At 32.0% G+C, this 25084-nt stretch overlaps 1 protein-coding gene across 1 annotated transcript; it reads left to right on the plus strand.

Annotated features, from left to right (window-relative positions):
- Position 1: 1 nt before the first annotated feature.
- On the plus strand, positions 2–24533 carry LOC139526675 (uncharacterized). The gene is made up of 9 exons (XM_071321837.1): positions 2–183; positions 1624–1913; positions 3884–4037; positions 4529–4732; positions 7409–7498; positions 16659–16687; positions 20227–20260; positions 21902–21930; positions 24519–24533. Exons 1-9 carry the CDS (start codon positions 96–98, stop codon positions 24531–24533), a joined length of 933 nt encoding a protein of 310 aa, XP_071177938.1. The 5' UTR covers positions 2–95.
- Positions 24534–25084: the final 551 nt, after the last annotated feature.

The following is a 25084-nucleotide window of genomic DNA, read 5'->3' on the forward strand; positions in this document are numbered from 1 at the left end:
GTATAGAATGTATAATATTACAGAAATTTACAAAATTAACTAACAAAAAACCTTTATTTTGTAGAACAGGAGTTTATTTTATTAAAAACTCCAAAATGGTTTGCACAGGCGTTTGCTTTAACGCGCTGTTGATTTGTATGTTTATTGGCACTACAGAATCTAAATATTCTACACATGCAAATGGTAAGTCATACTATAAAATTACTAGATATAGTACGTTACATAGAACATAGAATACATCGGTAAATTATACTTAATAATAGTTTGATATTGTACAATAGTTTAATTTTGGTTGTAACGCTTCTTCTTATTGGCTGTCAGCATATAGACACAATTTAGTCATTCGACCGTGACATCATCAACGTTTTTTCATGATTTACTCCGCTTTAGAATTTAGAATTGAATTATGAGGAATGACTGTAATACAGTTTTCTGTACATAAACTATGTGGTGCACACTTTACAATAACCCGCTACGCTGGTCATTCAGTATCCACCACATTTTTTATGTTATTCCGTCATAGACAGAACAAAATCTTACAGTCATTCCTCAATGAACAAACTTTAAACACGCAAGCTAAATGTGGGTTATTTGTATCGACCGCTCCGATTAAAATAATTATTTTATAAGCAGATTTGCGAATGTCAGAAATAGTTCAGTTGGTATCATATCGTCTGTATGTTTGATTATAGTCAGGCAATGTTTTTTAGTTTCTAATGAAATTCACCTCTTTTCATTTTCTTGTAAATTAGTATTTGTAGTGTATGATTTTTATGCATACTATTTGTAAAGGGGCCAGCTGAAGGACGCCTCCGGGTGCGGGAATTTATCACTGCATTACAAACCTGTTGGCGACCTTCTGCTGTTGTCTTCCCTATGGTCGGGTTGTTGTCTCTCTGACACATTCCCCATTTCCATTCCTAATTTTTTAAACGCAAAGAAAATGTGATATGATTTGCCAATGAGACAGCTGTCAAAACGGTACTCAATGACGTAGTAGAAATAAACAACTTCAGGTCGACATACGCCTTTAACATCAACTATTACCACATAGTACGTTATTAAACAGCCACACAATAATTCAAACGAGTAATTGATTTATGTACCATACTATTATTGCAAAACAAATGAAAACAAAACCACAAGCGACAACCACAGAACTCAATCTCCTGACTTATAAAGAGCACACTAAGAGGTTAGAGGAGTAACGCGTGTTTGCAGGGGGCTCTCTGCCTAATCTTGAACAATGTGGTAACAGAACAACATAATAACAAACTCGAAAAAAGATGTATGGGGATCTTAAAAAAGCTATAAAACTAAATAAAAACACAAAAGACAGGTCAACCTATTCAGGATTATGTCCTTAATGATTTCATAAAGATTATTCCTACTCTACCGTTTGATCCTTGTAGTTTTCCTTTAACTGACAAGCTAAAATCTGAACATGTTGAAAGTTTACTGATCTGTTAGAGTAACATATAAATGAGGTTGGTCGGTAAAACCAGTTACCTAGTACAAAAAGAGCTTGTGTGGTCGTCATCGTAATAATAACACATAATGTTTCAAATGTTTCACAATTCAACGAAACATGTTGTACTATAAAACATTTTACTTTTATTGCAGTTTCTGTAGGAAGATTTCATAATACCAGCATGTGTGGAGTATTTGCACTTACCCAAGATGAGAAAACATTCCACATCACATCCGATGCGTATCAGATAGACCCTCCCTGCTCACTTTACCTCATTGGTGTAAATATTATAAACAACAATTACAGTTTATCCGGCATGTGCTTTAAAATGTCTGATATAGCACTACCTTGTGACAGAAATGATACACTTATTCTAAGAGGATGGGCTTTGGATATTCGTCACAAAGACCAGTCAATATTACTGTATGCAAATCAAAGTATGGTAAGTCAATGAGTGTTTAATCTATATAGATCTATGTATATAAAAAGAAAAAGAAATAATATACTAATTTATAATTTAAAAGTTTTTGTTATGAATATGGAAGACATTCTGTAATTATGCTGTGTTATTATAGGATTAAACGCCTTTTTAAAGGACTTTATTAGTGCATAAACTTGACCAATTTACTCACAAACAAATAAAATGTCCGAAATAACCAACGTCAAGATCAACTACCGGGAGTTCTTTTGTCCGATTATATCAACGTATTAGATATTAGATCGAAACGTTTTATGTGAGATATGACTTAAATCAAATTTCTTTAATATTGTTTTGGTCTTTATATTTATTATTTATTTTGGTTTAAACCGTTTATTTCCAATTTTGTTGTTTTTGGATCATTTCCGACAGGAATTATAAATTGAACACAATAATTTTGCTCCAATTTTATATCCTACAAGTGCTTTCTTTTAGAATGCTTCGGAATGCATCCTTTTATTTAACATCAGATGAAAGGAAAAGTATTCTGGAATGTATATGATATTGTTAGTAATATAAATACAATTGGATAGGTAAAAAAAATATTTTAATTTTGAATACAAACGAATGCGTTTACCAGTTTTGCTCATACCGAAAAATTTAAAGACCAAATTATTATATATTGAAAAAAGGGTGTGGGATGATTGTCAATGATACAACTATTCCCAAGAGAATAAATCATCAACTATAGCTAGAACAACGTACGGCCTTCAACAATGTTCAAAGCCAATACGCACATACAGCTACAAAATTCTCCGAAATGACAATGGTGAAACAATTCAAACGAGAAAACTAACAGCCTAGTTTGTAAACAGAAAATGAACGAAAAACTCATCACATGGCAAAATCAAATGACAAAACACTTCAAAAACGAATGGACAAGAACTGTCATACTCCTGGCTTAGTACAGGCATTTTCAAAAGTAGAAAATGGTTGATTAAACCTTGTTTAAAAGCACTTAACCTCTCACCTTGATGTTAGTGTAATCAAATTCCGTTATATTTACAATGCTACGTGAACTAAACAGACTTAATAAATAAAATATGGGAACAACAGTCATCATCGTGTATCAATGTAAAAGGAATAATTTAACAGAACATATACAATCTTACATAATGTGGAAGGGTTAAATATGTTAGCGGGATTCCAACCCTCCCTTACTTGGGAGAGGGTTGGGTAATATTTGCTTAAGGGACTTAGCATCTCAGTATTCTAACATTTGAACAATTGATCAGGCGATAATTAAAGCATCATGATAGTTATCTTGGCAGTACCAAACCACCTACTACTTAGCAGGTAATGCTTAACAAATGTTTTGACCTGGTACTTTTCTTTTTTCTATGAAAACAAATTCCCCCGACGATAAGAATGTTTGAAGACGTTGACAGTGTCAGAATGTATAGGCGAAAAGGCCATTTATATGTATATTTTTTTTTATCTCTGTTCAAGTCTGAACTATTTGATTCTATTCAAACCAAAGCAACTACGAATTTAAGACTTTTAGAAATGAATTTTCTGGTTTGTTGTTAATGTATTTCACTTTTTCACATGTATCATAACTATTAAATAACAGGTGGTTGTTATCTTTTTTTGTGTTGTCCTGCATTAGACTAACTGTTCACCATACCTCTATATAATAAGAATCGGATTGATTGACTGCTGTGTCAGTGTTTAACTCAACTCTTTGCACAAGTTAGCTATTTTGAAGCGGCCATTTGTTGAGGCGGAGGAAGTCTGATTCCGGAAAGAACATGATATCTTCTTTTACAATATATTTTTGTGCAGCCATGGAGTCCTTATCGAGAAACAGTCTATCTTTGCATTTGTGTTTGATTATGTAGATATGTGATGTTTTTCATATTATATGATGTTTATACAATACACATCTTGTCACTTGTGCACTTGCCCTATAATGTAAAGTTTACTTTTTTCAGCTTGTTACAGAGAAAAATTTAAGATGTGACAATAAAGTAGATTTCACAATGAACTATGAATTCTGTCGGGAGAAAGTATCTATGTTAGAGATCTTATTCTACAGTCCAAAAAAGCCATCTACAATGTTATCAAAGATAACGGTACAGTCGCGTGGTAAGATTTTTATCTTACATATACTAAAACTGAAAACACAGGAAGTTTGAACAAAATTAGTGATTGTCAAACTGCTATGTATCCAACCATTTTTTTCCGAGAAAGTGATTGGTTCATTTGTTTTGAAATTTATATTTTTTTTTGGGTACCACCGTATGGTTACAAATTCCGATCTTTATTAACTAGGATTGCCAGTAAACCTCCCAAATGTCAATTGTTCTCTGTAGATAATATGTCTATACAGCCAAAAGGGATAAACACCAAAAAACTGTTATTCAAAAAACCTGTGTCGAACACAAACCTGAAATCAAAGAAAAGTTTTAAAAAAAAACTCCAAGGTATGAATCAAAAGATATATATTATTGCATGCACTTTGGATTTTAGTTTTTGAATGATCTAGAATGTCAATAAAAATACTTAAGAGATATGTAATACTTTATATTATATCGTTTATATATGCACCAACACAATTTTTTTTACTCTTTTAACAGTTATTGGCCCAACATATCCTCCCTTAAGTTTACAGGACATGGAAACAATGAAAATACAGATGGATGAATGTAAGTCATGTAAAGTGACAAGACACCAAATGTATCTAGATTTCCTTGACAGAGTTATTTTGATTGCCAATAATGGTAACAAAAACAATAAGGACGAGAAAAACAAAGAGGAAGAAAAAAGTTCAGCTAGTGTTGGTAAGTTTATCATATAGTTCCATCGATTGGATATTTTCGTATCACTACATATTAGCGAAAAGTGTATTCATAGTTCGGTATTCTTGGTATTTTACTCATTAGTGGAAGAGTGTTCTAGAACATCGTGGAAAAATAAATAGCAATATCCTTCAGACGATGTTTAAACTTTATAATTCATTAATAGAATTAGTGGTACTATTGTCAAAGCAGTAGATGCGCTTATTATAATTAAGCAATGCTTCTCAGGGATGTTGGAGGCCAATATATTTGAACATCGTGAGGGTTTCCTACTGTTGAGAAATAAGAAGTTGATAATTGGAAGGGAACACTCATATCATTAGTCGTACATTTCCATTTGTATGTATCCTCCTATGTCCAAAAAAACCAGGAGTCAGTTTCACCAAAAAAAAAGAAGGACTTAGATCGATCGTTAGTATACTGAATTGTTATAACTTAAGATAAATCTGAGTCGTAAGGGTTTTTCTTGTGAAACAGCGACTCCAGACTGTCAGGTTTCTGGAATATCCTGAATTTTAAATATACCTGGATATATGACATTCAGACACACAAAACTCTAAATAAAACCACGAAAGGAAAAAAGGGATTAAAGGGCAAATACGAACGCTAAATATTGAGCAAATGACATAACGGTTCTTATGTTCAATCCTGGTGGTGTAAATAGGTTAAAATTAGTCATGTACTCATTTTGGGGCTCTTTATAGCTTTCCGTTTGATTTGAGACAAGGGTCCATGTTTAAGGCTGTACTGTGATCTATAAAAAAATTTATACATTAAAACTGGGATGAAGAGTTTTTCTATTGACACTCATATCACATCTTCTAATTCATATAAGATGTTATACATGAAAAATTTATTTACAGTTAGATGTACACCAGGAATAACGCAAACTAGTTTTTTTTTATAATTTTCGTTTGCTAAAATTAATGTGTAAATAAACAAATCATAGATACCAGGACTAAATTAAGTCTATACGTCAGAGGCGCGTTTCGACTACAAAAGACTCATCAGTGACGCTCGAATCCAAAAAAGTTAAAAATGCCAAATAAAGTTCGAAGTAAGCTGTCACAATGAAAATCGGTTAATGTCCACTCAATGAACGTGCATTACATTAATTAATTACGTTTACTCATTGTAAATGTAAATTTAGTATGTTTCCTAAAGCGTTTACTTATTCGGGTTAACCATAAGCTGTCAAAATGAAAATAAAGTATATTTCTCGTTGAATTGAATGTTTATTTAAAATTTAGCATAATTGAATTCTTATTATTAAAAGTATTAGTTTACTTGATTTGCAAGAAATTTACACTTAATTACAAAGCATGCATGTCTTTCAATTGCATGTGCGTTGTTGCAATTAATCAAAAATCACACAAATATTATCCAAAACAAAAGACTGCAAGAACGTATGTACATATGTTTTTTTCTTGGTTGAACTCTCATAAACAGTTTAAAATTTAACAAATGATATACAATAGATTTGGCAAAAAGTTTCCAGGCTATCCAATACCTAAAAAAGTCAATAATTTTCAAACACATGTAACATATCATGCGATATGCCAAGTCAGTGTATCATGTATATCATTCGAAACGGTTTTATCATAGAGTGTAAACAAAGAATCATTAAAACTCGAAATGGAAATAAATGAATATTAAGCGTGACGTTTACCATTTTCTACATTTGAAAATGCATGTACCAAGTCAGGAAAATGACAGTTCTTGTCCATTAGTTTTTGATGCGTTTTGTCATTTGATTTTGCCATGTGAGTATGGACTTTCCGAATGGATTTTCCCCTAGTTCAGTATTTTAGTGATTTTACTTTTCTCATAAATGCACGTGAAGTTTACGTCGTGTTAATGATTGCACATCATGCTTGGTCTGCATCAAACTGTACACGCTGTACTCGTGTAGAAATGTTATTGTCAATAGAATGTCTTATTTGGTTTTAAACTTAGTTTACCCCGTACAAATTTGATGTAATAGCCCTTTCACACGTTTGATAATGGTCAACTTTAGTACCAAGCAATTTTATGAACATTCCTTTTATTTAATTGACAAAATTACATTTTCATAAAAAAAAATACACATAAAAAGGGTAACACCATGTTGATTTTTACTAACAATCGTTAATTCAGTGCGAGAATCACCTCTTCACAGATATATGTCTTTCTATGTTGTAATGTTTTGCACCTATTTTGATTGAAGATTGGCGCTTGTTCAAACGATTTAAACCGCTGATTGTTTGCACCTGTCCTAAATCAGTAACCTGTTGTTAAGTGGTTGTTGTTTTATGTGGTTCATAAGTAATTTCCGTAACTTCATTTTAATATAGATTTGGATGTTGTTGTTCCTGTTCGAATTGATTTCAACTAGTCATATTTTAGACCTTATAGTTGCTATTTACTTTTTCAATTGTAACTTGAATGGACAGTTGTCTTATTAGCACTAAAAGAAAGACGAAAGATACCAAAGGGACAGTCAAACTAATAAATCTAAAACAAACTGACAACGACACTAATTACGCATATTCTTATTTCTTTTGCGACTTTGTTGATTTTTTATAGATAAAAATGTTACCTGGTTGATATAGTTTACCTTCTTGCGAATATGTTGGTTTTTGCCAGCGTAATCTTAATTTTTGATTTTTCTTTTTTTAGATTTAAATATATTATTACCCGCACTGTTTGGTTCTTTAGCAACTGCGGCAGTACCAGTGTTAACAATTATAGGCGTTTGGTGGAAAAAAAGTAAGATTGCTTATACTACTAAAAAGAAGGAAAAAGGTTAACAGTTATTTTTAATATCAGCTGCATATTAATAAACTCATCATATATACCAGGATTCAAAATCTTAACTCCATGCGCGCTTGTTGTCTTTGGTGATCCATGTTGGCGTGGCTCTGTACTTATACATCCCGCCATTGAGTTATTGAGGTCTTTGTTTGTAAACTTGTCTTTCCTTTTTCTATATGCCTTTAAGTGCTTCTCGGTTACATATTTTGTTACATAGTGAATAAGATTAAAACACATGTTGACTGCTGTACCCCTATACATGGCTGTGTATATTCTGTATTTACAACTCGTCTCAACATCAACCCAACAATGTTAGATCTGATGTTTAGACGAGTTGTATATGCAAAATGTGCACAGCCATGTATCACCATCACTGCTGATGATCTGATGAATAAATATGTTGAAGAGTTCTCACTGGTTCAGACGTACTTGGTATATATATATATATTCAGACCCATCTACAACAAAATTTGGTTTACATTCACACGTATAAAAATTGAGGTTTTAATCCAACGCAATCATAGGTTTGAACGTAGATTTCAATTTAGAGTTATATTTTTTCATTTGTATCATATTTTCTCTCCGGTTTATAAGATCCGTTCATCTTATATGGAATCTTAAAATTCAAGAGTCTATCTTAAATTGCGGGTAAATTATATGGCCTTCTAAATATCGTTTCGATCTCTAACATCACTGAACAGACAACTATTGTCGAAATCAGGATCTAATGTACCAAAAACAATTGACACCTTAACTTTGTGACATAACATCTTGGCCACAAATTTATTGTTTTCTGTTTAGTATTAAATCTATATTAAGATCCCTTTTGTTACATCTTGTGATCAATTTTATTTGGCAATCGCCAATGGTAGTGTTAAAGAACATCAGTTGTTCGACCTGTTAGTCAAATGCGTTTTGTTTAAATATTCTTTTTTTACTTTCTTGGTCATTTAGATAATGTTGTTTGTTCTGTATTTAGACCCTTCTACAACGAAATTTGTTTTACATGTACACGTATAAAAATGCGGTTTTTATCCAACGCAACCATAGGTTTGAACGTATTTATCAATTTAGACTTGTATAAATATACGAAAGCTTCATTTCAATGAAGTCCATGTGGTCGTGTGGTCTAGCGTGCCGGCCACAGTGCAGGCGATTTGGTGTCACAAAATCTCGGTAGCATGTGTTCGAATCCCGGCGAGGGAAGAACAAAAAAGTTGCCAAAACAAATTGTCTAGACGAGTTTTATATACAGAATGTACGTATACACAGCCATGTATCACCATCACTGCTGGTGCTCCGATGGACAAATCTGTTGTAGAGTTGTCACTGGTTCAGACGTACTTATAAATATAATTCTTTCTGTGACAGTTTCTTACATTAATTTGTAGGATCTTTTTCTACAGATACTTTAGCTGATCTGTAAAAATAAAATCTGCATGTCTTATATATCATGTACTGAAATACGACGCTAGATAAAAACTGACGTGGAAAGCTAACACCCGGTCACCGAAAGATTCATTTTAATGAAGCCCACGTGACCGTGTGGTTAAGCTCGCCGGCTACAGTGCAAGCGATTTGGTGTCACGATATATCTCAGTAGCATGGGTTCGAATCTCGTCGAGGGAAAAACAAAACATTTGCGAAAGCAAATTTGCAGATCGAATATTGTTGGGTTGAGGTTTAGACGAGTTGTTTATATATATGTATATATATATGTAGGACTCTAAAGTGCGATGGTCACGCTAAAGTGCGAGGGTATACGCTAAAGTACGATGGTGTCTCACGCTAAAGTACGATGGTGTATCACGCTAAAGTGCGATGGTTGTTACTTCGCTAAAGTACGATTGTATATAACGCTTAAGTGCGATGGACCAAAAGGGTAAGGTTCGAGGTCATAAAAAAAACGTTAAATAACACTCAATGTAAAACGATCCTTTTGTATACTATAGCGTTATAAGGTTTATACCATATGTAAAAGGCAGTATAATTTAACAGCATTCTGAAGTGAATGATTCTCAAACTCAAAGACCGACCATGTAATAATTGTTAAAAAGGTAATTTAGATGTCACAGAAGACTGTATATTTCTTGTAAACTAATTTTTGACAACTCGTGCGTAATAAATATTGTTATAATTGATGTAGCTTGCCGTACACAGTCTATTGCTTATGGTAACAACTCCCCTTACAATCGTCCTTTTAAAATTAAAAGATACAAAATTCGATTACATGTATGGTTGGAATATGTTAAATTGATTTATTTGTTTGATTTAAATGAGAGAGAAAGGCGTTGTTTATTTTGCCGAGCTTAGATAAAATTAACGGTACTAATTTTCTTGCACCAGATGCGCATTTCGACAATACATGTCTCTTCAGTGATGCTCTTGACCAAAATATTTGAAATCCAAAGCTTATATAAAAGATGAAGAGCTATAACCCAAAAGGTCCAAAAAGTATAGCCAAATCCGTGAAAGAAATCAGAGCTTTGCACGAGGGAGATACATTCCTTAATTTATAATAATTTCTATCATTTTGTAACACATTGTAACAGCAAATTTTAATAACACAAAAAATCCGTATTTTCATGCCAGTACCGAAGTACTGGCTACTGGGCTGGTGATACCATCGGGGACTAATAGTCCACCAGCAGAGGCATCGACCCAGTGGTAGTAAATAAAATTAACGGTTCTAATTTTCTTGCAACAGATGCGCATTTCGACAATACATGTCTCTTCAGTGATGCTCGTGGCCAAAATATTTGAAATCCAAAGCTTATATAAAAGATGAAGAGTTATAACCCAAAAGGTCCAAAAAGTATAGCCAAATCCTTGAAAGAAATCAGAGCTTTGCACGAGGGAGATACATTCCTTAATTTATAATAATTTCTATCATTTTGTAACAGCAAATTTTAATAACACAAAAAATCCGTATTTTCATGCCAGTACCGAAGTACTGGCTACTGGGCTGGTGATACCCTCGGGGACTAATAGTCCACCAGCAGAGGCATCGACCCAGTGGTAGTAAATAAAATTAACGGTACAAATTTTCTTGCACCAGATGCGCATTTCGACAATACATGTCTCTTCAGTGATGCTCGTTGCCAAAATATTTGAAATCCAAAGCTTATATAAAAGATGAAGAGCTATAACCCAAAAGGTCCAAAAAGTATAGCCAAATCCGTGAAAGACATCAGAGCTTTGCACGAGGGAGATACATTCCTTAATTTATAATAATTTCTATCATTTTGTAACAGCAAATTTTAATAACACAAAAAATCCGTATTTTTATGCCAGTACCGAAGTACTGGCTACTGGGCTGGTGATACCCTCGGGGACTAATAGTCCACCAGCAGAGGCATCGACCCAGTGGTAGAAAATATAAGTAAACGGTACTAATTTTCTTGCACCAGATGCGCATTTCGACAAGACATGTCTCTTCAGTGATGCTCGTGACCAAAATATTTGAAATCCGAAGCTTATATAAAAGATGAAGAGCTATAACCCAAAAGGTCCAAAAAGTATAGCCAAATCCGTGAAAGACATCAGAGCTTTGCACGAGAAAGATACATTCCTTAATTTATAATAATTTCTATCATTTTGTAACAGCAAATTTTAATAACACAAAAAATCCGTATTTTCATGCCAGAACCGAAGTACTGGCTACTGGGCTGGTGATACCCTTTCGCCTTTTTTGTAGCGACTACACCTCCATGTTATATTTTCCTGTAATGTACCATCTAATCATGTTTTATCCGACAATTTATAATTTACGCATGGAAATATGTTCCTTTATTTTGCCGACGTTACTTTTAAATAAAGCGACAACATGTTTACGGAGACCGCAAAATGAACTGCAAACATAAATATTGATTCAAATGCATCCGTTCGCTTCTAATGAAAGCAGGATACAAAAAAGTTATGTGAATACTATATCTATAGGACCTAAATTAAAACAGTCAGTTTTGGAAAAGATGTTTAGATGACTGCATAATATTTTGGAGCAGATCAGAAAAGGATTCAAATAAATTTACAGATCTTATCAACTCCTTACATCCGTCTATTAAATTCACCATGGAAACCAATGACACACACTACCATTTTTCGATATCCTCATCTTAAAATCAGGTAGACATATAACAACGGATATTTATTATAAATCAACAGACATCCATCAATACTTAAATTTGTTGTCGTGTCATCCATCCCACACAAAAAGAAATATACCTTACTGTATGGCCAGGCGGATTTGTGCAATAGTATCGGACAATGTCATTCGAGAAGTACGTTTGAATAAATTAAAAGGCTTTTTGACACAACACTTATACCCAAAGGGTCTAATCGAAAATGGAATTCAAAAATCTAAACTACTGACACTTCAAGAATTACGAACCCCGGAAGTACAAGACACGGATAAAAACTTAAAGAAAATACCGTTTGTAAGTACACATGATCCGTATTAACCAGAACGTTTTTAATACAATAAAAGCAAACCTTCCGATTCTAAATGAAAGCGAAACTATGAAAAAATTGATACCGGAAGAAACTTAATCTACAGCCAAAGACAACCTAAAAACTTAAAGAAACACTTTACCAGAGCTTGGTTCGAATTGAAGGTTAGAGTCTTTGAAATAAATTCTTGCGGAGATTCAAGATGCGGTGTTTGCGATCAACATATAAAAAATTTAAAAACGGATAAAATAAAATCATTATCATTTAAAGATGGCAAAACATTTCATGTGAATACCAATATGACTTGTGAGACAACAAATCTTATTTACTGCGTCACATATCCGGGTTGTCACGATAATCATTATATACAGACCGGAAACAGCTTCTGTGAACGGGTGCGAATTAACAAAGAACAAATAAAACACCCACAATACAGAAATTCGCCAATTAGTACGCAACTTGACACGTGTGGTAAAAAGCATTTTCAAATAATGCCTATTTTTAAAGGTATACGGGATGAATCATACAGAAAAGAGATGGAACGTTATTTCATAATAACGTCCCGATAGACATTAAATCCAGAGAATGTTTAATAACAAACAATGCCGGAACATCACAAACCGCCTTAACGACGTCGCTCATACCGATTCAGTTATCCTGAAGAGTCCCAATGGGAGGATGAAATGGATAGAATGGAACTGTTCAATTTTTACTTATTTTACTATTTTATCTAATGAATATATATATCTACACATGTAAAAATTATGTTTTACACCTTTATATATGTATATAAAGATGTGGTAAGATTGCAAAAGACCAAATGATACAGAAATAAAAAAATATATTATCCATATAGCCTTCAACAATGAGCAAAACCAATATCGCATATTTAGCTATAAAAAGCCCATAAATGACAATGTAAAACAATTCAAACGAGGAAACTAACGGCCCTATTTATGAATAAAAAAATAACGAAAATGAATATGTAATCAAAACAAACGACAACCACTGAATGACAGGCTCCTGAATTGGGACAGACACATGCATTCATAATGTATGTTTGTTTTGTTCACACATTGTTGTCAATATAATGGACTTTTGTGCGACTGTCATACAAGTTAAAGGATAAGTTAGCTATAAGACCCGGCGCCATAAAACTATTTGAGTAAAGTTTTTATACTCAGCCTGAGAATTTTCTCAACTTTTTTATTCTCAGCAAAATACACAGCCATAAAACAATTCTCAGATATTTTTTTACTCAAAGTTAAGAATTCTTAAATATTTGAGTATAGCCAATACCATACTTAAGTAAAGAAATAATCGTGTTGCTTTTGAGGGTATTTTGATAAAGAATTAAATGTCAATAAGGTTTTTAAGGATCTCGAAGCGTATAAGAGATATATAGTAAACATAAATTGGGTCTTAAATTTTGTTTTCAAAGTAGACATTTTCACATTTCAAATCTTAAAATTTCTACTTTAAATAAAATTGTATACGAAAAATCATAATGTCTTATAATTCTGTGGTAGCATATGAGAATCAAAAACTTGAGTTGATAACCCCATTTTTGTTAGTAGGTTGTAGCATATTAATCTTACCGAATTTTAAAAGAGACCACAAAAAAAAACCAACCAATTAAACAGCTTCTCATTGTAGATACTCCTTCACTGGGAGTATTATGCATTATATATATGCATTATATATCCCGCTTGTATATCAGATCTTTACTTGAAATTACCTAAGATATACAAGGTGATTTTGAGAATAGAAATCCCCCCCCCCCCCCAACTGAAAAAAAGAAAGAAAGAAAGAAATGAGTTGAAAACAGAAAAAAGAAAAAGACTGAATAAATAGGTGCTAAACTTGATGTCCATTTACCAAATGCATTGAAAATCATCAAATATCTCAGATACTAAATTATTAGGAATAAAGTTAAATAATTCCTCCTCCCCCCTGTTTGGTTTTAAACAGATCATAGTCAAAATTGATTAATTTATCATTTGTGCAGCATAGTGACAGATTCGGGGGAAGGGGAAAAGTATGTGTGTGTGTTCGGGGGGGGTAATCTGGGTAGTGTCGTCATATGTCATATATATGTCGTTGATACAGACAAAAAAGACGATCAGAACGCAAGAATTTTACAGAAAACATTTCCTTACTGAATAAAGAAAAAAGGGCCAATAGATTTACAGAATACGGAAAAATGGAACCACCCCACTCCCCTTTTCCCGGTATCAAGACCCTCTTATATCATTGTGACTGATAGTTTTGTTAAATAAATTTAAGTTTTTATTTTCGAAAAAAATATTTTCACTAGGTGATAAATGAAATGACCAATATGATATGCAATAAAAATGAGAATGGAAATGGGGAATGTGTCAAAGAGATAGTAACCCAACCAGAGAAAAAACATCAGCAGAAGGTCACCAACAGGTCTTCAATGTAACGAGAATTTATATTTTACTGCACCCAGAGGCTTCCTTGAGCTGGCCCCTAAACAAATATAATATACTAGTTCAGTGATGATGAATGACATACCAAATTGTACACAAGAAAATAAAATTAAAATAATACCAGACTATGCGCTTTGCTCATTGTTGAAGGCCGTACAGTGACCTATAGTTGTTAATGTTTGTGTTATTTTGGTCTTTTGTGGATAATTGTTTCATTGGCAATCATACCATATCTTCTTTTTTATATTAACAAAGGCCTTCTCACACGATGTCGTATTTCCATTTTCTCTTTCTGACAGGGCAATATGATATTTTACTCAGAGAGCAATTTTACTACTTGCATAATTGTTAAATTGTATTAAAATTATTAAATTCTGTATCAATATCTCGAATATTGAAAACGAATTAAATTTTTTGTCGAAAACTTTTAGCCTTAAATATAGTGGCAGCTGAGGGTGAAACAAACATTTTTTTTTCTCAGGGTAAAATTTATTTTTTCTCTCTCCTAAAACTGAAAAAAATTTCAAAAATCGCCCCCCCCCCCCCCCCCCCACAAAAATCAGGTGATTGCTGCCTAAAAACATCTGGTTTTATATATATTTTTGGTTGTGTGTTGGTAGTTTCACTCTTATAAACAAATGACTTTAAATTGTCACATGGTGTCTTCTTATGTCGTCTGGATACATTATCAATGTTATTAATCCGTAATAAATGTTTATTTGGCATGCCATACACGATAGAAGTCCTGACGTGAAAGAAAACACTCTTCACTTAAACGTCAACGAAGACTACATTTAATCTGTATAAAAAAACATATGAATAAGTAAATAATTATTAAAAATATATATATTTATAAGAAGGTACGGGTAAACAACTCAAAATATTTCAAGAATTTTCTCTTATAATTTTAAACAATTGCCACCTTAGGAACTCCTTAGGGATGTACTAAGGTGAGGTTAGGTGAAAATTAATATATTAAGAAGTTAAAATTGATACTTTAATCTGGTAGATCAACATTTGAGGATAAAAATAAGATAAAAATATTGATAGGTCATGGAACTTCTTTTCGAGATATTTGAGATTTAAAATATGGCGGGAAAAGGCTAACTCGGCCTTTTACCTTATATTTGCATTGGTAGTAATGGGTCTCAAAACAAAAGAAAGAAAATCAAGAATTTCTAAAATTTTGGTAAATGACCTTTCATGAGCTATTAGGTCTTATATGAAAAAATAAATGGGTGTCATGGGGTAACATATTTTACATTATATTGTATGGAAAAACACCAAGGAGTCCAAACATTTGACACAAATTCCAAAACCTCACCTAAGTACATCCTTAATTTATATACAGTATTCAAGCTGTGACTTTTTGCCCATTAACAGATGCTTACAAACTTTCCATTTACCGATGCTTACAAAATGCTACTTGTCATTTTGTCTATCATAGATTCTTTTTTATGTTTTACAATATTGCTAAAGAGAAAAAAACTGAGTTTTAGCGAAGTTTGGTATACTTTTAAGTTTTCAAACATCTATTTTACCGCTTACATCACTGAGAAAAAAATTCTCAGCAAATAAAAAAAATTCTCAGCTAAGAATATTCTCAACGTTGAGAATTTTTTTTATGGCGGATGAAAAAGTTCTCATTCTTAGCTGAGTAAAATAAAAAAAAAATTTATGGCGCCGGGTCTTATTCACCATTTTGCTACAAAAGAAAATGCCTGTAACAAGTCAGAAATATGACAGTTGTCTTTCAAGCGTTTGATGTGTTAGAGCTTTTGATTTTGCAATTTGATTAGGAATTTTCCGTTCTTTTTTTTTTATTTTTTTTTTTTTTGCAACAACATCGGGTCTCCTAGTGACGATACATCTATTTAGACAAACAGCTCTTTTGTACTGGTTATTGGTTTTTTAATGGATATGTTAACCTATCAGAGGATGACAAAACCCGTGTGGAAAAAAATGAATACATTGAACACAAGGATACTGTTAACAGAAATTATTGATTTGTGAATACGAAGACAAATGAAAGTTTTAACATTAATATTGAATCTAACATTGAAATATTGAAATATTTGTCACAGATAAATTCAATGAGATATTCGTATAAATTAGATATACTATAATTTAATCATTTCAGACAGCTTTGCATAAGAAACTAAGTGGTTGTATTAAGTATCACATTAGGTCATTTAATTTATTATTATTTTCAGACAGAAATGCAAACCCAGACAGTACAAAGGTACGGTTAAAAAGTACTATGTTTCAATCAAAATCAGCTATGAAATTAATTGCTAATTGTTTCAGAAATATAGATCTTTTCCATTTTTTGGGGGGGATACAACTTTATTTTTATTAAAGTATTTTGCATTTGTATATTTAATGGATTGAAAAATATATCTGACGATCGATATCACAAAATGCAACTTTACACAAAGTAAATATTTAATTTTACTGTTAAATGATTATATTGTATTCTTTACATGTTTATGTCAATTGATATTTGTGATTTCTGAGAGAGAAAAAAAACTCATATAGTAATGAGGTCCTTTTTCCGTCGGTCTACTGTTAAGAAAACATTACTTTTCTTAATAGTTGTAATCGAACAGGAATCAATCAGTGAGATTTTTCTTTGTGTCAATATTATAAGGAACTATGAAACATTCATTGTTAATGCAGCTTCAAAAAATGCCATTTATATAATTGGTAAAATAAAATGGAACTCTTACATGTAGCACTTGGTTAAGCCGTGTTCCTACATCTTTGTACCTCAGCTGCTTAACAATTTTCATAGTTTTGTTGATCTGCTTCGCGTATTAAATTTAATCATTATATGAAGATTGATTACCGATCTGAAGCAAAATATTTTTAAATTACACAAAGCACTTTTTGACTTTTAAAGAAGCTTATTTATTTCGAAATTTCAAATCTATTAGTATGCACTTTTCTGTTAAAGATAAATTCAGAAATGCGGTAAAATCTCAACGACTTTGTAAAGTCTTATTTTAAATGTAAAGATAACAGCTTGTATAGAACATTTTGTAGAAACAGTGTATAGATTAATACAGTGTATAGAATAATGTAACTAAACATTTGAATTCTTCACGTTTTCAAGTGTCAAAAATAACCACAGGAGTATAGAATATAGATACATGAACAATTTATAAAAATATTTGCCGCAAAAGTTTACTCTGAGGAAATAATTTTCCGATGATTCCATGTCTTGACAAGTTGCAAGATAGTTCAAAGCTGTAGGCAAACTTGAATGTAAAACCCGAATTAGCGTTTGCATTTTTTAATATACCTGCATGCTACAAAACCAGTTTCAACCCACCTTTTTTTCTTAAAATGTCTTATACCAAGTCAGGAAAATGGCCATTGTTATATCATAGTTTGTTTCTGTGTGTGTTACGTTTTAATGTTGTGTTTCTGTTGTTTCGTAGTTCTCCTCTTTTATGTGTTACATTTCCCTCAGATTTAGTTTGTAACCGGGATTTGTTTTGTTTTTTCTCAATTGATTTTTGAATTGCGAACAGCGGTATACTACGGTTGCCTTTATTTATGTATATAAAAGAGATAATATAATTCAACCAATCAGCATAATTAGTACGTACTAGGTTGTCTTGCGACTTTTCCACTCACAAAGGAAAAACATTTGTATGTTGCGTGCAATGGTACTGATAAAGATGAATGCATCACCAACTAGAGACCTGTTACTGAAAAAACATTATACCGTCAACTTGTATTTGCATTTTTGAACATCGAAAACATTGTTTTCAAGCAATTTTTTACATATCTTAGGATAAGTGTAAAAATTTTCTTATTGCAAAAAATCAGTATACTTTTGAATAGATCTTTAAACTATGTTGGAATGTTTTGGGCGCATTACGTTTGTGCGCATTTGGGAATAACATTTTTTGTACGTTTGCGCATAGCTTTTGGTTATTTTTGCTCGCTATTATTTTACAGGTAATTTCAGATAAAAATAAAGATGAATATGTTCCGGACCATATAAGTATTTGGACCATACGCGTATGGTCATGACCATATGGGTATATACTCATATGGTCCGACCATACGCGTATGGTCCGACCGTACGCGTATGGTCGGGGTAATTAACACTCTGTAACAGTTTTCTTTTAATTCTTCTTATCTCTTCATATATGGTATGACCGTTCATTAAAAAGACGCTATCATATTCATATATAGGTAATTTATATACATATATGGTCAAAATACTAAGATGGTCCGGCCTGTTAATAACCAAACGATTATTATAGTCATACGGTCCAACCATACGCGTACGGTCGGACCATACGCGTATGGTCGGACCATATGAGTATACCCATATGGTCATGACCACACGCGTATGGTCCAAATACTCATATGGTCCGGAACAAATATGAACGATTATAATTCGTTTGTTTAACTTCGTGATAAATGTTAATTATAAACTAATAATTCTGAACATGTTTTGATGATAGTTTTGAAGGGCAAAATGCAATTCATAGAATACCAGGATTAGAAGTAAGCACACTTTAAAATCTTCAAGCATATGACCTCAAACTTTCGGCACGTACTTGTACTTGTAAATAATTGAATGACTAAACAAACAAATAAGCATTATTACCTGTATTTACCTTAGTGTATCTGTCAAATAGTGTGCACAAATGTAACCAAAATCTGCGCGCAAATGTTTGTAGTTTTGCAAGCAAATGCAATGGTCCAAATAGTTTAATTAAATTCTGATGTTAAGGTGGTATGGGAATCTTAAGGTTGTAACAGAATGACATATTGTGTTTGGCTTATACAGGAATAGAAAGGATAATATTATTAGAAACCAATCTAAACGATAGAATTGTCAAATGAAATACGAAAATATAGCTGTTAATGAATACTTTGAGAATATCAAAAGAAAAGATTTGGTCACCATACGCTTTTCTCCGGCTAAAATAAAAAATAGGAAAATTCCATGTATATTCCTTCAGAAAATGCACTGTGTCATAGTTACCCCCCCTTAACAATGCCAATTAAAAACATTAAAAATCAACCAAAAACAATCTACCTTTGTAAAAATATTAAAAAGTAGAAGTTAGAATCTAATAAATTTGTTCTTTTAAATGAAAGTTCACCTTATTATCTGCATCCCAGCATCAAATTTTGCTAATTTTAATAAAAATCTGGACAAAAGGTTCCTTTTTTTTTTTACAATCCAAGATTTCAAAAGACTCCCAATTAATGACCCCCTCTTAATAGCTTTAATGCAAGAGAGATTTTTTTTTATTTATTTTAATTGAAAAACCGGCTTTACTTGTATAAATTGATTGTAAATCCACGTGCACAGGCTGAACACTTTTTAATTTGTTAAATGATTTCTTTAGTTAAGTATTTTGTATATAAAGTTTTGAATTATAGGAATGAGTTTAAAATATTATTTGAAAGATTTAACACTTCTAACATTTCAAACCGGCCATCACCTTTATTGTTTGTCTTCCAGGTTTTCATTTATTTTATTTTCTTTTCTGTTTACTGTTTATCTTTATGGAGCCTTCTGTGTTAAAAGCAATATCGCAGGGTACATTGATAAATTATTTGAACGTATATAAATATTTGCAAGGACTTGGTTTGAACTTACTGTTAGCAATATCATCAACTATATAAAAGCCATCGACACGATCGATACTCGGAGTTTTAACTATGCAACAAAATAAAATAAAGATCCGTTGGTTGATAAATTAGTAATCATAGATTTCAGGACATTGACCTAAATTTGTTTTTCAGGAGACCAATTCGCAGAATACCGATGGTTCAATTGGTAGGTATAAAACGATGATTTTCCTACTTTTTGCGTGTATAAAAGAGCAATAACATTATTTTTTAAATGTCATTCTTTTAATTATACAGCACAGAAATAAATCCTTTTGAGGTTGTCCTTCCTTTAAAACAATTGTAATGGAAATAAAATCCTTATTTGGTGAATTCAAGACAAACTAGTGTTATTACTTATGTAGATAGAAGTGCGGACGTGAAAGAAAACACTCTTCACATAAAAGTCAACGAAGACAACATTTAATCTGTATAAAAAAACAATATGAATCAATAAATGATTATTAAAAATATATATATTTATAAGAAGGTACGGGTAAATAACTCAAAAAATTTCAGGAATTTTCTCTTATAATTTTAAACAATTGCCACCTTAGGAACTCATTAGGCTGGAACTAAGGTGAGGTTAGGTGAAAATTAATATATTAAGAAGTTAAAATTGATACTTTAATCTGGTAGATCAACATTTGAGGATAAAAATAAGATAAAAATATTGATAGGTCATGGAACTTCTTTTCGAGATATTTGAGATTTAAAATATGGCGGGAAAAGGCTAACTCGGCCTTTTACCTTATATTTGCATTGGTAGTAATGGGTCTCAAAACAAAAGAAAGAAAATCAAGAATCTTCTAAAATTTTGGTAAATGACCTTTCATGAGCTATTAGGTCTAATATGAAAAAATAAATGGGTGTCATGGGGCAACATATTTTACATTGTATTGTATGGAAAAACACCAAGGAGTCCAAACATTTGACACAAATTCCAAAACCTCACCTAAGTACATCCTGAATTTATACACAGTATTCTAGCTGTGACTTTTTGTCCATAAACAGATGCTTACAAACTTTCTATTTACCGATGCTTACAAAAAGCTACTTGTCATTTTGTCTATCATAGATTCTTTTTTATGTTTTTTACCGCTAACATCACTGAGAAAAAAAATCTCAGCAAAGAAAAAAAATTCTCAGCTAAGAATATTCTCAACGTTGAGAATATTTTTTATGGCGGATGAAAAAGTTCTCATTCTTAGCTGAGTAAAATTAAAAAAAAGGTTTTATGGCGCCGGCTCTTATTCACCATCTTGCTACAAAAGAAAATGCCTGTAACAAGTCAGAAATATGACAGTTGTCTTCAAACCGTTTGATGTGTTAGAGCTTTTGATTTTGCAATTTGATTAGGAATTTTCCGTTCTGAATTTTCCTCGTTTTTTTTTTTGGTTTTTTTGTTTTTTTTATTTTGCAACAAAAAATAAATTAAAACATCGGGTCTCCTTGTGACGATACATCTATTTAGACAAACAGATCTTTTGTACTGGTTATTGGTTCTTTTCATGGATATGTTAACCTATCAGAGGATGACAAAACCCGTGTGGAAAAAAATGAATACATTGAACACAAGGATACTGTTAACAGAAATTATTGATTTGTGAATACGAAGACAAATGAAAGTTTAAACATTAATATTGAATCTAACATTGAAATATTGAAATATTTGTCACAGATAAATTCAATGAGATATTCGTATAAATTAGATATACTATAATTTAATCATTTCAGACAGCTTTGCATAAGAAACTAAGTGGTTGTATTAAGTATCACATTAGGTCATTTAATTTATTATTATTTTCAGACAGAAATGCAAACCCAGACAGTACAAAGGTACGGTTAAAAAGTACAATGTTTCAATCAAAATCAGCTATGAAATTATTTGCTAATTGTTTCAGAAATATAGATCTTTTCCATTTTTTGGGGGGATACAACTTCATTCTTATTAAAGTATTTTGCATTTGTATATTTAAGGCATTGAAAAATATATCTGACGATCGATATCACAAAATGCAACTTTACACAAAGTAAATATTTAATTTTACTGTTAAATGATTATATTGTATTCTTTACATGTTTATGTCAATTGATATTTGTGATTTCTGAGAGAGAAAAAAAACTCATATAGTAATGAGGTCCTTTTTCCGTCGGTCTACTGTTAAGAAAACATTACTTTTCTTAATAGTTGTAATCGAACAGGAATCAATCAGTGAGATTTTTCTTTGTGTCAATATTATAAGGAACTATGAAACATTCATTGTTAATGCAGCTTCAAAAAATGCCATTTATATAATTGGTAAAATAAAATGGAACTCTTACATGTAGCACTTGGTTAAGCCGTGTTCCTACATCTTTGTACCTCAGCTGCTTAACAATTTTCATAGTTTTGTTGATCTGCTTCGCGTATTAAATTTAATCATTATATGAAGATTGATTACCGATCTGAAGCAAAATATTTTTAAATTACACAAAGCACTTTTTGACTTTTAAAGAAGCTTATTTATTTCGAAATTTCAAATGTATTAGTATGCACTTTTCTGTTAAAGATAAATTCAGAAATGCAGTAAAATCTCAACGACTTTGTAAAGTGTTATTTTAAATGTAAAGATAACAGCTTTTATAGAACATTTTGTAGAAACAGTGTATAGATTAATACAGTGTACAGAATAATGTAACTAAAAATTTGAATTCTTCACGTTTTCAATTGTCAAAAATAACCACAGGAGTATAAAATATAGATACATGAACAATTTTTAAAAATATTTGCCGCAAAAGTTTACTCTGAGGAAATAATTTTCCGATGATTCCATGTCTTGACAAGTTGCAAGATAGTTCAAAGCTGTAGGCAAACTTGAATGTAAAACCCGAATTAGCGTTTGCATTTGTTAATATACCTGCATGCTACAAAACCAGTTTCAACCCACCTTTTTTTCTTAAAATGTCTTATACCAAGTCAGGAAAATGGCCATTGTTATATCATAGTTTGTTTCTGTGTGTGTTACGTTTTAATGTTGTGTTTCTGTTGTTTCGTAGTTCTCCTCTTTTATGTGTTACATTTCCCTCAGATTTAGTTTGTAACCGGGATTTGTTTTGTTTTTTCTCAATTGATTATTGAATTGCGAACAGCGGTATACTACGGTTGCCTTTATTTGTGTATATAAAAGAGATAATATAATTCAACCAATCAGCATAATTAATAAGTACTGGGTTGTCTTGCGACTTTTCCACTCACAAAGGAAAAACATTTGTATGTTGCGTGCAATGGTACTGATAAAGATAAATGCATCACCAACTAGAGACCCGTTACTGAAAAACATTATACCGTCAACTTGTATTTGCATTTTTGAACATCGAAAACATTGTTTTCAAGCAATTTTTTACATATCTTAGGATAAGAGTAAAAATTTTCTTATTGCAAAAAATCAGTATACTTTTGAATAGATCTTTAAACTATGTTGGAATGTTTTGGGCGCATTACGTTTGTGCGCATTTGGGGATAACATTTTTTGTACGTTTGCGCATAGCTTTTGGTTATTTTTGCTCGCTATTATTTTACAGGTAATTTCAGATAAAAATAAAGATGAATATGTTCCGGACCATATAAGTATTTGGACCATACGCGTATGGTCATGACCATATGGGTATATACTCATATGGTCCGACCATACGCGTATGGTCCGACCGTACGCGTATGGTCCGACCGTACGCGTATGGTCGGGGTAATTAACACTCTGTAACAGTTTACTTTTAATACTTCTAATCTCTTCATATATGGTATGACCGATCATTAAAAAGACGCTATCATATTCATATATAGGTAATTTATATACATATATGGTCAAAATACTCATATGGTCCGGCCTGTTAATAACCAAACGATTATTATAGTCATACGGTCCGACCATACGCGTACGGTCGGACCATACGCGTTTGGTCGGACCATATGAGTATACCCATATGGTCATGACCATACGCGTATGGTCCAAATACTCATATGGTCCGGAACAAATATGAACGATTATAATTCGTTTGTTTAACTTCGTGATAAATGTTAATTATAAACTAATAATTCTGAACATGTTTTGATGATAGTTTTGAAGGGCAAAATGCAATTCATAGAATACCAGGATTAGAAGTAAGCACACTTTAGAATCTTCAAGCATATGACCTCAAACTTTCGGCACGTACTTGTACTTGTAAATAATTGAATGACTAAACAAACAAATAAGCATTATTACCTGTATTTACCTTAGTGTATCTGTCAAATATTGTGCACAAATGTAACCAAAATCTGCGCGCAAACGTTTGTAGTTTTGCAAGCAAATGCAATGGTCCAAATAGTTTAATTAAATTCTGATGTTAAGGTGGTATGGGAATCTTAAGGTTGTAACAGAATGACATATTGTGTTTGGCTTATACAGGAACAGAAAGGATAATATTATTAGAAACCAATCTAAACGATAGAATTGTCAAATGAAATACGAAAATATAGCTGTTAATGAATACTTTGAGAATATCAAAAGAAAAAATTTGGTCACCATACGCTTTTCTCCGGCTAAAATTAAAAAATAGGAAAATTCCATGTATATTCCTTTAGAAAATGCACTGTGTCATAGTTACACCCCCCCCCCCCCCCCCTTAACAATGCCAATTAAAAACATTATAAATCAACCAAAAATAATCTACCTTTGTAAAAATATTAAAAAGTAGAAGTTAGAATCTAATAAATTTGTTCTTTTAAATGAAAGTTCACCTTATTATCTGCATCCCAGCATCAAATTTTGCTAATTTTAATAAAAATCTGGACAAAAGGTTCTTTTTTTTTTTTACAATCCAAGATTTCAAAAGACTCCCATTCATGACCCCCTCTTAATAGCTTTAATGCAATAAAGATTTTTTTATATTTATTTTAATTGAAAAACCGGCTTTACTTGTATAAATTGATTGTAAATCCACGTGCACAGGCTGAACAGTTTTTAATTTGTTA

This window comes from Mytilus edulis, chromosome 6 (genome assembly GCF_963676685.1).
Source record: "Mytilus edulis chromosome 6, xbMytEdul2.2, whole genome shotgun sequence".
In the NCBI taxonomy this organism is placed as follows: domain Eukaryota; kingdom Metazoa; phylum Mollusca; class Bivalvia; order Mytilida; family Mytilidae; genus Mytilus; species Mytilus edulis.